This window comes from Solanum lycopersicum, chromosome 6 (assembly GCF_036512215.1).
Source record: "Solanum lycopersicum chromosome 6, SLM_r2.1".
Lineage (NCBI taxonomy): Eukaryota > Viridiplantae > Streptophyta > Magnoliopsida > Solanales > Solanaceae > Solanum > Solanum lycopersicum.
This window is the reverse complement of record NC_090805.1, coordinates 1,097,739-1,114,341: the sequence shown is the minus strand read 5'-3', so window position 1 is coordinate 1,114,341 and position 16,603 is coordinate 1,097,739. Positions and strand designations below refer to the sequence as shown.

The window sequence follows — 16,603 nt, the reverse complement described above, 5'->3', positions numbered from 1 at the left end:
AGAGATGCCATGAATGCTGAACTTGAAATTTTAACTGAAAACAAAGTTCAATTTGAAGAGACAATGGCAAGAATGGTGTCTCTAGAGTTTAAAAATTCTGAACTTAAGCATCAGTTGTGTCAGTTTACTGAAGAAGCTGAAAAGCTGAATGGAAAGCCAAACAGTTTGCAAGCAGAAATTCAAGAAAATTTGAAAAACTCCGAGACAAATCTCAGATTGTCACTTGAAAAGAATAACAAATTAGAACAGGATGTTGTGAAACTTAAGGAGGAACTTGAAAAATCTCTTAAGTGGACCAAATCCTCAAAACTGCTGTCAAATGTGACAAATCAGAGTAATTTCAATAAGAAAGGACTAGGAAGTCTGAACATAAATCCTCCTTATAATCCTCACAGTAAGTATGTGTTTGTGTCTGACAATCTGTTGTGTCTGCATTGTGGTAAGAATGGACATTTGAAGAATGAGTGTGTTAGCTGGAAAAACTCTTGTGAAAGATACTCTAATTATACTGAAAGACAGAATGTACCAAATGAGAAACCTGGTCCTAAAGAACCTGTCTCAACTCACACATTTTCAAAGAACAAATCTGTTCCTGCTCCTAGGTCCTTTGTTAGAAAGATTCAAAGTCTACCATATTGGACCAAGTACAATCTGATCACTCCTTTGTCTGCCTACTGGGAACTCAAACTGAAATGGGTTCCCAAGCTTAACAAGTGATTTTTGGTGCAGTTGAGTGAGAGGGGCAGCAGTCAATGTTGGTATATGGATAGTGGCTGCTCTAAACATATGACTGGTGATGTAAAGAACTTCCTCTCACTCAAGACCCTCCAAGGTGGAGGTGTCTAATTTGGTGATGGCAAGAAGGGGTACATTTTGGGAGTTGGCAAAGTAGGAAGATCTCTTGAAGATTCAATTGACAATGTTTACCATGTGGATGGGTTGAAGTAGAGCTTGCTAAGTGTGTCACAGATCTGTGACAAAGGAAATGAGGTCAAATTTACTTCTGAAAAATGCACTGTGGTGAGTTTAACTACAAACAAGGTAATTCTCACTGCACACAGAAGTAAAAATATGTATGTGGCAAACTTGGAAATCTCTCATGGAGATGACTTAACATGTCTCAGTGCTCAAAATGGAAATGCTGATCTCTGGCATCGTAGGCTGGGACATGTGAGTTCATCTTTATTAAATAAGTTGATTTCAAAGGACCTGGTCCGAGGGTTGCCCAAAATGAAGTTTGCTGAAAATAAAATATGTGAAGCTTGTGTTAAAGGATAGCAAATCAGATCATCATTCAAGCCCAAGAATCAGGTAACATCATCAAGAATCTTAGAGCTGCTTCACATGGACCTTTGTGGACCCTTGAAGATTCAAAGCAGAAATGGCAAGAAGTACATCTTGGTGATTGTTGATGACAATTCAAGATACACCTGGACGAGATTTTTGAGATCAAAGGCAGATACAGCTGATGAGCTGGTGGTGTTCTTTAAAATGATTCAAACCAAATTGAATCAAGTTGTTTGCAGCATTAGATCTGATCATAGTATAGAGTTTGAAAACTCAACATTGGATAGATTCTGTATGGAAAATGGTACAACCCACAACTTTTCTGCTCCAAGAACTCCTCAACAAAATGGAGTGGTGGAGAGAAAGAACAGAACCTTGGTGAACATTGCCAGAACTATGATTATTGAATCAAATCTTCCTCAAAGTTTCTGGGCTGAAGCTGTTAACACAGTATGTCATGTTACCAACAGGTGTCTAAAAAGAGCTGTGCTGAACAAGACTCCATATGAACTGCTCAAAAATAGGAAGCCAATGCTGAACTATCTTAGAGCTTTTGGATGCAGATGTTTTGTGCTGAATAATGGGAAGGATGATCTGGGAAAATTTGATCCCAGAAGTGATGAAGGAGTATTTGTTGGATATTCTTCATCCAGCAAAGCCTACAGAATATTCAATAAACAAACACAATGCATTGAAGAGAGCATTCATGTTGTGTTTGATGAAAATGGAAGCTTGAAGAATGATGGATCAAATGATGATGATGATGTACTCAGAATGCTAACATCCAAGAAGATTGAAGGTGCTGAAACTGATGCAGATCAACAACTAAATAATGATTGTGATGATCAGAATCACAGTCCACCTGAAGAGGATGCTGAGGTTGAACAGGATGATAGGGTACCTGGTACTACTCAAAACTCCAGCCAGAGTACATTAGACTCCCAGAAGATGATGTCACTCCTGATGAAGAAGATCATGATGATCTGCCAAATCAGTCTGCTGCAAGGTCAGGATGGAAGCACAGTTCATCACACCCTCTTGATAATCTCATTTCTCCCTTGAATTCTGGGATTCAAACTAGATCAAAAACAAGAAATCTAGTTGCATTCTCAGCATTCATATCATCCATTGAGCCTAAGAATGTCAAAGAAGCATTAAGTGATGCAGACTGGATTAATTCTATGCAAGAAGAACTTCATCAATTTGAAAGAAGTAAGGTATGGTACCTGGTTCCTCGACCTGAAGGCAGAACAATAATAGGAACCAGGTGGGTATTTTGAAACAAACTTGATGAAAATGGAGTTATTACTAGAAATAAATCCAGGCTGGTTGTGCAAGGATACAATCAAGAAGAAGGAATTGACTATGATGAGACATTTGCACCTGTTGCCAGAATTGAAGCTATTAGAATCTTAATAGCTTTTGCTGCTTTTATGGGGATCAAGCTGTATCAAATGGATGTGAAGAGTGCATTTCTGAATGGAGATCTCAAAGAGGAGGTGTATGTCAAGCAACCTCCTGGTTTCGAAGATGCAGAGCTACCAAATCATGTGTTCAGATTGAATAAAGCATTATATGGTTTGAAACAAGCTCCAAGAGCTTGGTATGAAAGATTGTCAAAGTTTCTGCTGAAGAATGATTTCAAAAGAGGCAAGATAGGCAATACTTTGTTCTTACTAAAAAGAGAACAAGAATTGCTTATCATTCAAGTTTATGTGGATGACATAATTTTTGGAGCTACTTCAGAACATCTCTGTGAAGAATTCTCATCATTAATGGGAAAGGAGTTTGAAATGAGTATGATGGGTGAGTTGACATTCTTTCTGGGGCTGCAAATCAAGCAATCATCAAATGGAACTTCAATATGCCAGGAGAAGTACATCAAAGAGCTGTTGAAGAAATTCAATATGTTTGATTCCAAACCTATTGACACTCCTATGGGAACAAATTCCAAGATGATAGTAGAAGAATCTGATCCCCTTGTGAATCAGACAATGTACAGAGGAATCATTGGCTCCTTGCTATATCTGACTGCTAGCAGGCCTGATATTGTTTATAGTGTTGGAATGTGTGCCATGTTTCAAGCATGTCCTCGTGATTCACATCTGAAGGCTGCAAAACGCATTCTCAGATACCTGAAGAAAACAGGGGACCTGGTTCTCTTTTATCCTGCAGGTGATACTTTTGATCTGGTTGGCTTTGCAGATGCTGATTTTGCAGGTTATCAAGTTGACAGGAAAAGCACTTCTGGAATGGCTCATTTCCTTGGATCATCACTTGTCTCTTGGGGCACTAGAAAGCAGAACTCTGTAGCTCTCTCAACTGCTGAAGCTGAATACGTAGCTGCTGCAGCTTGTTGTTCTCAATTGCTGTGGATCAGGCAACACTTAGAAGATTTTGGGATCCACATCAGAGCAATTCCTCTAATGTGTGACAACACTAGTGCTGTGAGTATGAGAAAAAACCAGTTCATCATAAGAGAACAAAGCACATTGATGTTAGACATCATTTTTTGAGAGATCATGTTGAGAAAGGTAATATTGTGCTTACATACTGTCCAACGGAGGAACAGATTGCAGACATCTTCACCAAGGCTCTGAGCAAGGATCAATTTGAGAAAAATAGATTAAAGTTGGGAATGTTGATCTCCAAGTGATGCTTTTAGCTTCCAACAGTAGAACTCCCTTGATGGTTAGAATTGCAGTGCAGGTATCCTTTGTGTGAATCTTAAATATTTGAACAAGATCAATCTGTGTATCTTTTGTAGGTATACTCTCAATAGGGACCTGCTCAGCAAAAGAAGAGGCTAGAACAATTAAGGAATGAAGTTAAACTCTATCATGGTACCTGGTGCCTGTCCAGGTTAGCATTTATACATTAAATTTAAACTAAAATTTTGACCGTTGAAAAAGCCACGTGTCAGTCATCGGTTACTCTGACCGATAAGTCCAATCGTTTCTCCCTCAAACGACGCATCTACTCAAGGACCTGGCACCTTTTCACTTCGTTTAAAAAGGGGTCTTTTCTTCTTGAAACTCTCATCCGTCTCTTAAACTTTATCTCTCTCCTCTATCACTAAACTTCTCACATTCAAAGGCAAATTTGTCTTCTACTTCTTTCTGTTCCTTTAACGACCCCTTCTAGTATCACAAACATGTCTTCTTCTTCTTCATCTTCTTCTAAGAAAATGTTGGATGCCCTTAGTGAGATTGAGCCTCTAGCATTCTACTCTCCAACAACTGCTCAAGCCAGACTTCCTCCCCCATCCAGTCCTCCTCAAAATACTCCGGATAACCCTTTCTTCTCCATCGACCTAAACACTGCTACAATACCTGGTCCATGTGAAGACATGTTGCCTGACAACATGTTTGAGGGAGATCTACCAGAACACAGGGCTTCAGGGTCTAATATCCTGGCAGCGAGTGAGGAACTCGTGATTGAGAGCCTGGAAATAATGAGAGAAGAGGCCAGAGCAGAACATACTGACGCCCTGGATGAAGAAGAGGTAAGGCCTTCTCGACCCATCTTCGATAAAACCCCCGATTTAGGGCGGTACTCTTCTTCCTCTTCATCTGAATCTGCAAGTGAGGAAGAACCATTAAAATGGAAGATGTAGAGTCGCAAAGGAAAGGAGAAGGTCATGGAGGAGCCTCCTAAGAGACGACCTAATACAAGGTCTGCTGCACAAAAATTGATGGTCGATGCCTTGAAGGCAAGCGCACGATCTGCTGCTGCAGTCAGAAGTGCACGAACCTTCAAAGTATCAAATTTTAAGATACCTAAAGAAAAACTGGTTGAGTTATATGGAGAAGAGGTTGAAAAGAAAAATAACAAGAAGAAGTCAGATAAGAAAAGGGAAAGGGTTGCAAAGAAGGTTGAAAAGTCACAGTCAAAAGGGAAGAAATCTGAAAGGAAGAGGAAGCAGACACAGGAACCTGGTCCTCAAGCCAGGAAAGTTTAGAATGTCAACTTACAGGAGGTAGTTGACAGTCTGAGGAAACAAGCAGTTCTCGCTGGAAGAGTGTTTGATATGGGGATTATTACTCTTCCGGGCATGGACTCTCTGCATGACATGGTGGAGATCCAGTCTTGGCTGCACCTGTTCAACAAAAAATCCCCCATCCTCCATGAAGAAGAGGTTCTTGAATTCTATTACAATGTTCAATTTCTGGAAGATGGGAGTCTCCTCACACGTGTGAACAATGTTGCTATTTCTTTGAATGAGGAGGTGTTGGGCAAAATCCTCTGATTTCTAAGACTCCCACAACCAAGGTTGCTGGGATCTATAAGAAAATTATGAAGAGTGACTATCAGCTGGTCTTCGAGTTTGTCAACAAAGTGATTCTCCCTCGCACTGAAAAGAGAACACTTGCTACTGCTGCTGACTTGTACGTCATGGAGATGCTGTGCAGCTTTGAGGCTCTGTGCCTTCCTAGTCTCATGATTGAACACATTCACAAAACAGTTATTGAGAGGAAAGGAGTACATGGAATGGGGTATGGATACTTTCTCACTAAAGTATTCAAGCACTTTCAGATTCCTCTTGGTGTTGGCAAGGTGGGGACAGTTAAACAAACTATCTCTGAGCATACCTTGTTTGAATGTGAATGTATTGAAGGCAGAGTCTTACCAAAAAGCAAGATGGCTCAACTTCTTGAGGACCTGGATCAGCTTAAACATGAGACTGAAGAACTCACTGTGCGGTTGAGTAGTAAAGAGGCTGAAATTGTTGTACTCAAAGCAGAGCTGCTTACTGCACAAAGTGAGGGACCCGGTTCTTCAGTTGTACAAGCACTGGAGAAAGAGAACAATGAGTTGAAGGCGACGATAACTGCCCTGCAGGAAAAGGCCATCAAGGATAATGATGCTGCTAATGCACGACTCACTCTTGTTATCCAGTCTCTATCCAAAACTCCCCTCTCTTCCTAAACTGTGAATCTATCCTTCCCTGTGTCTCTTTTGTTGTGTGGCTAATCATCGTGTTAATGGATTTTTAGTTTGTTTTTAATGTATTTATGTTATAATGGCATGTTGGTTACTTTATTCCTTTGCTGTTCTTCCTATGTTCTTTTGTGAATGCTTTTCCTCCACTGTTTGGTTGCTGATTCGCTCTGATCTTGTTCGGTATTTATGTTGACTCAATGGTTTACTGCATATCTTTTTTATGATGCCAAAAGGGGGAAGTAAACTGTAAGTAGCTAAATAAGGGGGAACATACTTTAAGGGGGAATATACAGTAAGGGGGAATACACAGTCAGGGGGAACGATTTTGGAATCATTGTTTGTCATCATCAAAAAGGGGGAAAATGTTATTTGTAGTTTTGATGATTTGACAAACTTAGGGACCTCATAAAGGTACCGAGTTTTCTACTTGAGTATTGCAGGTGTATTGTTAGAAGTATTGCAGATGAAACAAAACTCAGGGACCTAATAGAGGTACCAGGCTCTTATGATGATGAGCCAGTCAACTGCCAGCTGGAGATGGTGCAGAAAGTAGGTGCACACTTCTCGATGGCGTCAGAAAGTGTGACCCTTCCAACCAATGGCAAAGAAGTTTAGGAAAGTGACTTGCCCATATAAAAGGCACTTTCCTAAACACTTTTCTCTAGTTTTTGCAACTTGATAAACACTTTTCAAGAACTCTTGCAAAGGCTAATACAAAGCAAAGGCAAAATCATTCCTAGGACAACAGCAATATCTGGAGCTTTTCATCTAGTTGTTTAGGAATTTATTCTCTTGTTCTTAAATTGTAAACCACTCCTAAATCTATAAAGGAATTGGTGTGTTGTGTTCAAAGTCTAGGTTGTCCAGGTGGGATAGCATAGTGGTAGATTGTTTTTCTACTTTGGCTTGTTGAGAAATAGAGGTCTATTGCTTAACGGTAAGATTGATAACTCTTTCTTACGTTAGGTGTAATCGTGTTTCGCTTTTGCTTTTGAAGATTAGTGAAAACGATTGAAAATCCTGTGGGACAGGTCGTGGTTTTACTCCCTTAAGCAAGGAGGTTTCCACGTAAAATCATTGTGTTGATTTTACTGCATTTAACTTTCTGGTAATTTTCTGAAGTAAAGTAAGGGACCTGGTCCATTACTCGTTAAGTGAAGGCATACATTCTATCACTATAAACATCACAACTCGTGGATACTATTCCATCTTGTCCATACTCTGCAATCATGGTAGAAAATGATCATAAATCAATTTATACCTAGGGGAAATAATTGTTTTGAGTATTTAAAGTGATACGAGAAAACTTAAAGTATACCTGGAGCAATATATCCAATGGTTGCAACTGTCCTTGTTTGAACAAAAGCCTCCCCTGCACCTAACATTTTTGCAATGCCAAAATCACTTACATGACCAACCATTTCTTCATCTAACAAGACATTACTTGGCTTCAAGTCACAATGCACCACAGGCGTTGAATAGCCATTGTGGAGATAATCCATTGCAGATGCAACATCTATCATTATATCCAATCTCTGCAATAAGTTCAAGAACAAATTGTGAGAGTATAACCATTTATCAAGTGTCCCGTTGGGCAAGTATTCCAACACTAGGGCCTTGAAATCAAGATTGGAGCAGCTGGTGATGACTTTAGTCAGATTTCTGTGGCGAAGGTTCCGAAGTACCTCACATTCTGTGTCAAAGCTTTTGAATGCACCCTCCAATTGCACATGGAATACCTTTGCTGCAAATGATACCATCCTTAAGTATCCCTTTATAAACCCTGCTGAAACTCCCATTACCAAGCAAGTTGGCTTCGTTGAATCCTTCAGTTGCCTGTTCAAGTTCGTAATATGAAATTCTTTCATGCCCTTTTACGAGGGACACATCCTTTTGAGTAGCATTCTTCTTTGTGTTTCTCAATCTTAACACCACAATTCCACCAGTCAACGTGAAGAGTGATCCAATCCCTAATAAAATATATAAAGCCGTAAGCACTCGTTTTCTTTTGGATTTCTTTGTAGATTTGGTTGGGCATGGTTTTACGTTAAATCGGGAGTCACCACAAAGTGCATCATCGGACAAGAAAGACTTATTGGTTACATTTGCAAAGGGACCATCAGTGGGAATTTCTCCACTGAGTTCATTGAAAGAGAAATTTAGGTATTTGAGATACACAAGAGCTTCTAATGACTTTGGAATTTGACCACTAAGATTATTATAGGACAAATCCAAGTATTCCAAAGACAACATTTTGCCAAATGATTCTGGAATAGGCCCCTCTAATCTATTATGTGTAAGAGAAAGATGAATCAGTTTTGTTATGCGGAATTTGATATAATACGAGAAAATATAAACGCGAAAAACAAGACAACAGATTTACGTGGTTCACCAATAAATTGGCTACGTCCACGGGAAGAGGGGGAGCAGTTTTATTATGGAGAGGCAAGAACAGAATTACAGAATAGGCTTTGCCATAGCGTCTATATATAGTTCTAAGCTACGCCCTAACAGGCTTGGGCACAAAATACAGAATTGACAGATAATTAAGGGCCCAATTCAAGGAATTCAACAAATCTCCACCTTGACTTGAATTCTCCAAACAGATTCTTCAGACGCACTATGATAGTGCCAGGCCTCCCCCTCTTCCTCAGAATTGCCCCGCAGGGCAATTAACAACTTCTGATGTTGAGCAAGTCCAAACAATGTTGAAACTTGTTCTGTGGAACCGGCTTTGTGAACATATCAGCAGGATTATCAGCAATTCCTACTTTCTTCACCTTGATTCTCTTCTCACTTCTCAGAAAATGATACCTCACGTCAATATGCTTGGTTTTCTTATGATGAACTTGATCCTTGGCTAGACAAATTGCGCTCAAACTGTCACAATACACCGTAGCCTGATCATGATGCAGACCAAGATCACTAACCAGCCCTTTCAGCCAAATCCCTTCTTTTGCAGCCTCTGTCAAGGCCATGTACTCCGCTTCCGTAGTAGACAAAGTCACTGTAGGTTGCAAAGTTGTCTTCCAACTGACGACAGATCCTCCAAGGGTAAACACATAGCCAGTCATCGATCTTCTTGTGTCAACATCTCCAACATAGTCAGAATCAGAATAGCCAGTAACCAAGCACTGAGTATCACCTCCATAAATGAGACCAACGTCAGATGTACCTCTAAGGTACCGGAAAATTCTCTTCACAGCCTGCCAATGTTCTCTCCCTGGTTGTCCCATGAATCTGCGCACTACACTGACTGCATGTGCTAAATCTGGCCTTGTACAGACCATAGCATACATCAAACTTCCTACGGCACTGGCATAAGGGACTCGTGACATATACTCCTTCTCTTTTTCTGACTATGGAGCGAACATGGCAGTGAGATGGATATTGGCAGCACTGGGGTATCAATAGGCTTAGATGAAGACATGCCAAACCTCGCCAAGACCTTCTGAATGTAGCTTCTCTGTGACAAGAAAAGTTTCCTTCTCTCTCTGTCTCTAATGATCTCCATCCCTAGAATCTTCCGAGCGGCTCCCAAATCCTTCATCTCAAACTCAGCACTAAGTAAACCCTTCAGCTTCTGAATGTCATACTTCTTCTTTGCAGCTATCATCATATCATCTACATAAAGCACTAGATAGATGAATGAATCATCCTTGAGCCTATTGTAGTAGACACAACAATCATATGAGCTCCGAGTATAGCCCAACTTCACCATATAGCTGTCAAACCTTTTGTACCACTGCCTTGAAGACTGCTTAAGTCCATATAAGGACTTCTTCAACTTGCAGACGTGATTTTCCTTCACTAGAACTTGGAAACCATCCGGCTGAGTCATGTATATCTCTTCCTCCAACTCTCCATGTAGAAACGCTGTCTTCACATCAAGTTGTTCAAGCTCCAGATTCTGATGTGTAACTATCGCTAGTAACACTCGGATGGAAGTATGTCTGACCACTGGTGAGAAGATCTCATTGTAGTCCACTCCCTCTCTTTGGTTGAAACCTCTGGCAACAACCCTGGCTTTATACTTGACTCCTTCTGCTGGTGATATCCCTTCCTTCTTCTTGAAAACCCATTTGCAAGTAATAATCTTTTTTCCCGAAGGCTGTATGACCAAATCCCATGTCTGATTCTTGTGTAGGGACTCCATCTCATCTCCCATAGCAGCAAACCATTTTTCCGAATCAGGACTTAAAATGGCTTCTTTTAAGTAGATGGCTCAGATGTATCTACCTCTTTAGCAACCTGCAGTGCATAACCCACCATGTCCTCAAAACCATACCTCGTAGGTGGCCGAACTCCAACCCTCCTTGGCCGATCTTGAGCTATACTATGATGGATATCTGATGGCATAGATTTTGGAATATCAGTTTCTGTCTGTGGCTCTTGATCCTCCTCTTCAGGTTCTTTCAAATCGCTCTCGTTCTGAATGACTTGAAACTCCACCTGTTTATCAAGACTCCCAGTTTCTAACGTAGTTGTAGGCTTCACAGTGGTTCTAAGCAGAGAACTTTCATCAAAGACAATGTTCCTGCTCATAATAACCCTCTTTTCTGCTGGAGACCAGATTCTGAAACCTTTCACTCCATCTCCGTAGCCCACAAATACTCCCTTTTTGGCTCTTGGTTCTAACTTACCTTCACTAACGTGATAGTAAGCCGTACAACCAAAAGCTTTCAGATTTGAATAATCAGCAACTTTTCCTGACCACATCTCCATAGGTGTCTTGCACTGTATGCCTGTATGTGGTCCGCGGTTAACCAAGTAGCAAGCTGTACTAACCGCTTCTGCCCAGAATCTTCTATCTAGCCCAGCATTAGAGAGCATGCACCTTGCTCTCTTCAGAAGTGTTTGATTCATCCGCTCAGCTACACCGTTGTGCTGTGGTGTATTTCTGACTGTACGATGTCGAGCAATCCCTTCACCCTTACAGAATTGATCAAATTCAGACCAGCAGAATTCCAGCCCATTATCAGTTCGCAACCTTTTGATCTTCTTCCCTGTTTGATTTTCCATCAAAATTTTCCACTCCTTGAACTTCTGAAAAGCTTCACTTTTATGCTTCATCATGTACACCCAAGTCATCCTTGAGTAGTCATCAATAATGGACACAAAAAATCTGCAGCCTCCCAAAGACTCAACATGGCATGGACCCCAGCAATCAGAATGGATATAATCAAGTGTGCCTTTTGTTCTGTGAATGGACTTTGGAAACTTGTTGCGATGTAGTTTTCCAAAGACACAATGTTCACAAAACTCTAGTCTCTTAACCTTATGACCATCAAGAAGATCCTCCTTTGACAGAATTTGCATCCCTCTTTCACCCATATGACCAAGTCTCATGTGCCATAACTTAGTCATATCCTCCTGGTTAACTTCTGACGATGCAACATGGGCTAAACCTGTAACCGTGGAACCTTGTAGAAAATACAAAGTACCACGCATGACACCTTTTAGAATCAGATTTGAACCCTTCCAGACCCGCAAGACTCCATCTTTTCCTGACCAGCTGAATCCCTTGCTGTCCAAAAGACTGAGAGATATCAGATTTTTCGTCATCAATGGAATGTGCCTGACCTCATTCAATGTGCAGAAGCTACCATCATGTGTCCTTATCTTGATCGAGCTTGTCCCAACCACCTTGCAGACAGAACTGTTGGCCATCGAGATGCTGCCTCCGTCTACCTGCTCATAAGTCGTGAACCACTCTCTCCTAGGACAGATGTGATAGGATGCCCCAGAATCGAGAACCCACACATCTGAATGATGAGTGTGCTCATCCGCAACTAGGGAAATGTCTTCTTCAGAATTGGTGTCTTCTTCAGCAACAGCAGCAGAAACTGATTGTTTTTCCGATTGCTTCTTCTTCTTTGGACAATCAAATTTCCAATGTCCCTTCTCCTTGCAGTAATTACAAACATCATCCGGCTTTGCACCCTTCGACATTGGCTTATTTTTCTTTCCGCCGTTTTTTCTTCCCTTTCCGCTACTAGTGAACAGACCGGAAGGCTGTATGTTTGTACTTGTGCCGTTAGCCTTATGCCGTAATTCCCTGCTATGAAGGGCCGATCTGACTTCTTCCAGCGACACAGTATCTTTCCCAACAATGAACGATTGAACAAAATTCTCAAACGACATTGGGAGAGATACTAACAGAATCAGGGCAGCATCTTCATCCTCGATCTTGACATCGATATTACGCAATTCTAATAACAAAGTATTCAATTGCTCTAAATGTTCCCTGAGTTGTGTACCTTCAGCCATTCGTAAACCGAATAGACGTTGTTTCAGAAGCAGCTTGTTGGTTAGAGATTTTGTCATGTACAAACTCTCCAGCTTCAACCACAGACCAGCAGCAGTCTCTTCATCCGAGACCTCCGTGATGATGTCATCCGCGAGACACAACATGATCGTCGAGTGCGCCTTTTCCTCCAGAATTGCCATCTCAGGAGTAACGACGACGTTCTTGTCTTTCGACAATGGCGCCCAGAAGCCTTGCTGTTTCAACAAAGCCCGCATCTTGATCTGCCATAAACTAAAACTGTTCCTCCCTGTGAATTTGTCGATTTTCACGTTCAAAGCAGACATCTCGAAATTCTCCAAGAACACCGATTAACCGAGAGGCTCTGTTACCAATTTGTTATGCGGAATTTGATATAATACGAAAAAATATAAACGCGAAAAACAAGACAACAGATTTACGTGGTTTACCAATAAATTGACTACGTCCACGGGATGAGGGGGAGCAGTTTTATTATGGAGAGGCAAGAATAGAATTACAGAATAGGGTTTGCCATAGCGTCTATATATAGTGCTAAGCTACGCCCTAACAGGCTTGGGCCCAAAATACAGAATTGACAGATAATTAAGGGCCCAATTCAAGGCATTCAACAAATTTATCTAGGCCCCCTAGAGTACTAGGAATCTTACCAGAAAAATAATTATTTGACAGATCAATCAGTGTTGCAGCCTTCAAGTTTCCGCTCTCTAGCGGAATTTCCCCACTCAATAAATTGGATGAAATATTGAATGTTATGAGATCTTGAAGGCTCCCTAAGTTTGCAGGTAATCTTGAATTCAGCCTGTTGTAAGCTAGATTAAGATACCTCAAACTCGTAACATTCCCTAAGCATGAGGGCACTGAACCAGAAAAATGATTTCCTGACAAGTCTAATGCGCCAAGATTCATTAAACTGCATAAAGCATTTGGTATGGTTCCTTCTATCTTGTTGCTTGTTAGGTAAAATTCTTGTAGGTTCAACATGTCTTGAACAGTATTTGGAATATGTCCAGTCAACTTATTGTCATACAAACTCATATATATCACACCAGTAAGATTACCAATTTCTGTAGGAATGATGCCCTTTAGCTTACAACCATTTCCTTCAAAATTTTGCAGAGAGTTTGAGAAATTACCAACAGACACTGATAAAGCCCCATCCAATGCATTCTCACTAAACAGGAGTACTCTTAGTTTTCTACAGTTTGTTAATGATGTAAGGAAACTCAACGATGAATCGCTGATAAAATTATTACTCTGCAAGTTAAGAATCTGAAGGTATTGTAAGTTACCAAGTGATTTAGGAATGGGACCTGTGAAACTGTTGCTGGAGAGGTCTAACATTGTGAGTCTCGAAGAATTTGTGATTGAATCAGAGATATAACCACTCAGATTATTTTCTCCACAAAAGAATTCTTGTAAGTTGGGCATTCGATGACCTAAATCTGAAGGTAGAGTACCTGAAAGCTTGTTTATTGAAAAATCTAGACTCTGCAGAGTTGACATGTTGGAAATGCTGCAAGGGACAGAGCCAGTAAGCTCATTCTGTGATAATACCAATACTTGAAGTTTATTAAGATTAGCGAGCTCCATTGGTATCTCTCCTGTCAATTTTGGGGAAATATATGAGTATAATTTTGGCAGAAAAGAGAAAAGGAAGAAGATTTTACACTACCTTCCAAATGCAGATCCATAAGAAATAATCCTGTAAGAGTTGTTAAGTTGGCTAGCTCTCTTGGTACAGTTCCAGCAAACTCATTTTCAGACAATTCCAATATTTGAAGCTTTCTGCATTTCTCCAGGTTTGGTGGAATAACTCCATCTAGGGAGTTTCTACCGAGGTGAAGTCCTTCCAAGTCTGGAATATGATCACATATCGTTTTTGGAAGCTTTCCAGTAAGATTATTGTCCGTAAGAGCAATGAATCGCATTGTAGTAATGTTAAATATTGATGGTGGTATAGAGCCAGTAAGCTGATTATATTGCAGGTTTAGGAAAAACAAGTAACGAAGATCACCAAGTTCTCGAGGGATCTCTCCTTCCAGAAAATTACTCTGTATTGACAACACTTGCAGTTTTGTCAGATTGGAAAGGGAGGATGGAATTTTCCCCGAAAATTGGTTATTCGATAGGTACAGAAAGCGTAGGTTTGGTAACAAACTTAAAAATGATGGAATGGCTCCGGTGAAGTTATTGTTTTTAGTATTAAAGAATTTCAACCTCTGCAAACGAGCCAATTCTTGAGGCAAATCTCCATGGAAAGTGTTGTTACTGATGTCAAGGGAAGAAAGAAATGAGAGGTTCCCGAGGTGTGGAGGAATGGTACCATGAAGTTGCATGCTTGAAATGTCTAAAGCAGTGACTCGATGGTGACGGGAGCTGCAAGTGATTCCAATCCAGCTGCAAACGGGGACGGAAGAAGACCAGTTTGTTGCTATGATATTGTTAGAAATGTGTGATTTAAGTGCAAGAAGAGCAGCTTCATCACTGCTAATATTAGGAACAGTAGCATGTAAAATATTGTTATGTAGTAGAATGAAAAAGAGAAGAATGAAACTTCTGTCCATAATTAAGCCAACAAGAATAGATAATGCAAAGGAATGACATTAGAAGATGTATTTAATGATATTATCAAATTCAAACTCAGTCAATATTTAGGAAGTGCAAACATAATACAATTTGTACGTGGAGTGTTTTTTGGTTCAGATTAATGTTTAATTCAACAAGTTGTATGTATTAGTCAAAGTCTCACAGCACTCAAAAGTCTCTGTATGTTTTTATTTTTCTTTTATGTGGAAGAGAGTGAATTGAATTAAAGAAAGATAAGATTATTTTTTTTATAGATTTTTTTTGTACCTAAAAAAATATGTATCTTAGAGAAGTCTCTCCACACTTAACACCATGGAGTAGATTAAATAAGTTTAAGAATTTCTAATTATATTATTTTATGAGTTTCATATTCAAATTATCGTGTTCCCAAATCACCATGAAATATCATGAATTCATACTAAATTATCCCTGGAGGAATTTGACACGTTGCGTGAAAAAAAGAAAGAAGATTAAGTGAATAGGTTCGAAACAACCCCCCACCCCCCTTCAAAAAAAATTATTATTTTACGAGTTTCATATCTAAACTATAGACTAATGTTCACAAAACACCCAAAACTACAATGAACTTATTGTGCTACGTGTACTCATTTTTAGACTTTTTCATCTCTCACGCGCCTTTTAGCAAGTCATCCAAAATAGGGAGTTTTTACTAATCTAAAGTAGTCTAAGCGGGTCATATGAATATTTAATAGTTTAGATATGAAACTCACAAAATAACGACATTTTACAGGGATTTTAACCTATTTACTCTTTGAACTATGCTATGCCACAATAGTATTTTGTTCTTATGTTACAGCCAAAAGCCAATTGGACAGATGTTGCAACTTGTGATCATCAAAGAAACTGTAAATAAGGAAAAGTCATACTCCCTCCTTTCATTTTGTGTAATTTATGGTAGTTTCCTCTTTAGTTCGTCACGAATAGGAATAAAGATTCGATCAAGTATAATTAGATCAAGTAATATTCAATGGTCTTATATATTCATGTGTACTATATAATAATTTATAACGATAGGCTCGTTTTTGTTTCTTGGCATTGCAAAGGAATAAGAGGAACGATGAGTATAGGTGTGGGCTAGCGGGTTTGGGCTGGGTCATCTTAATGAATTTGGGCCACAAATTTTGTCATCTGATGGTCCAAATATGGACTATAAAGTCTATTAGGAGAGTTTCAAAGGGAAATGAGAGGAATTATTAAGTCAACTAATTAATTACTCGAGATTCTCAACTTTAACAATATAAAATAATTAACTTGATTCAAAATAAAAAGGATTAATTACCTGAATGGATTCCTTTTAAAATATAATTATTTATTTAAAATATAATCTTTAATTATTATCATTTATAGCAACTTTTTTAATTTTTTTTTTCTGTCTCGCTCTTTCTTTCTTTCTCCGTCTCTCTTTTTCTTTCTTTCTCCTTTACTGTTTCTCGCTTTCTTTTTTTTTTCTTTTTCTTTTTTCTTTCTTTTGTCCTT

At 39.6% G+C, this 16,603-nt stretch overlaps 1 protein-coding gene and 1 pseudogene across 1 annotated transcript; both read right to left on the bottom strand.

Moving 5' to 3' along the window:
- Positions 1–7,327: 7,327 nt before the first annotated feature.
- LOC101259940 (probable LRR receptor-like serine/threonine-protein kinase At3g47570) lies at positions 7,328–8,560 on the bottom strand (annotated as a pseudogene).
- Positions 8,561–11,258: 2,698 nt separating this feature from the next.
- Positions 11,259–15,217, bottom strand: LOC109118721 (LRR receptor-like serine/threonine-protein kinase FLS2). The gene is made up of 2 exons (XM_026031388.2): positions 14,193–15,217; positions 11,259–14,121 (listed from the first exon to the last, which is right to left on the bottom strand). The coding sequence occupies exons 1-2, from the start codon at positions 15,082–15,084 to the stop codon at positions 13,103–13,105; spliced, it is 1,911 nt and encodes a 636-aa protein (XP_025887173.1). The 5' UTR covers positions 15,085–15,217; the 3' UTR covers positions 11,259–13,102.
- Positions 15,218–16,603: the final 1,386 nt, after the last annotated feature.

Coding starts and splice junctions, on each gene's coding strand:
- LOC109118721 (XM_026031388.2), bottom strand. CDS start 15,084: ATGGACAGAAGTTTCATTCTTCTCTTTTTCATTCTACTACATAACAAT. Junction 14,122..14,192: donor TATGGATCTGCATTTGGAAG/GTAGTGTAAAAT, acceptor CAAAATTGACAG/GAGAGATACCAATGGAGCTC.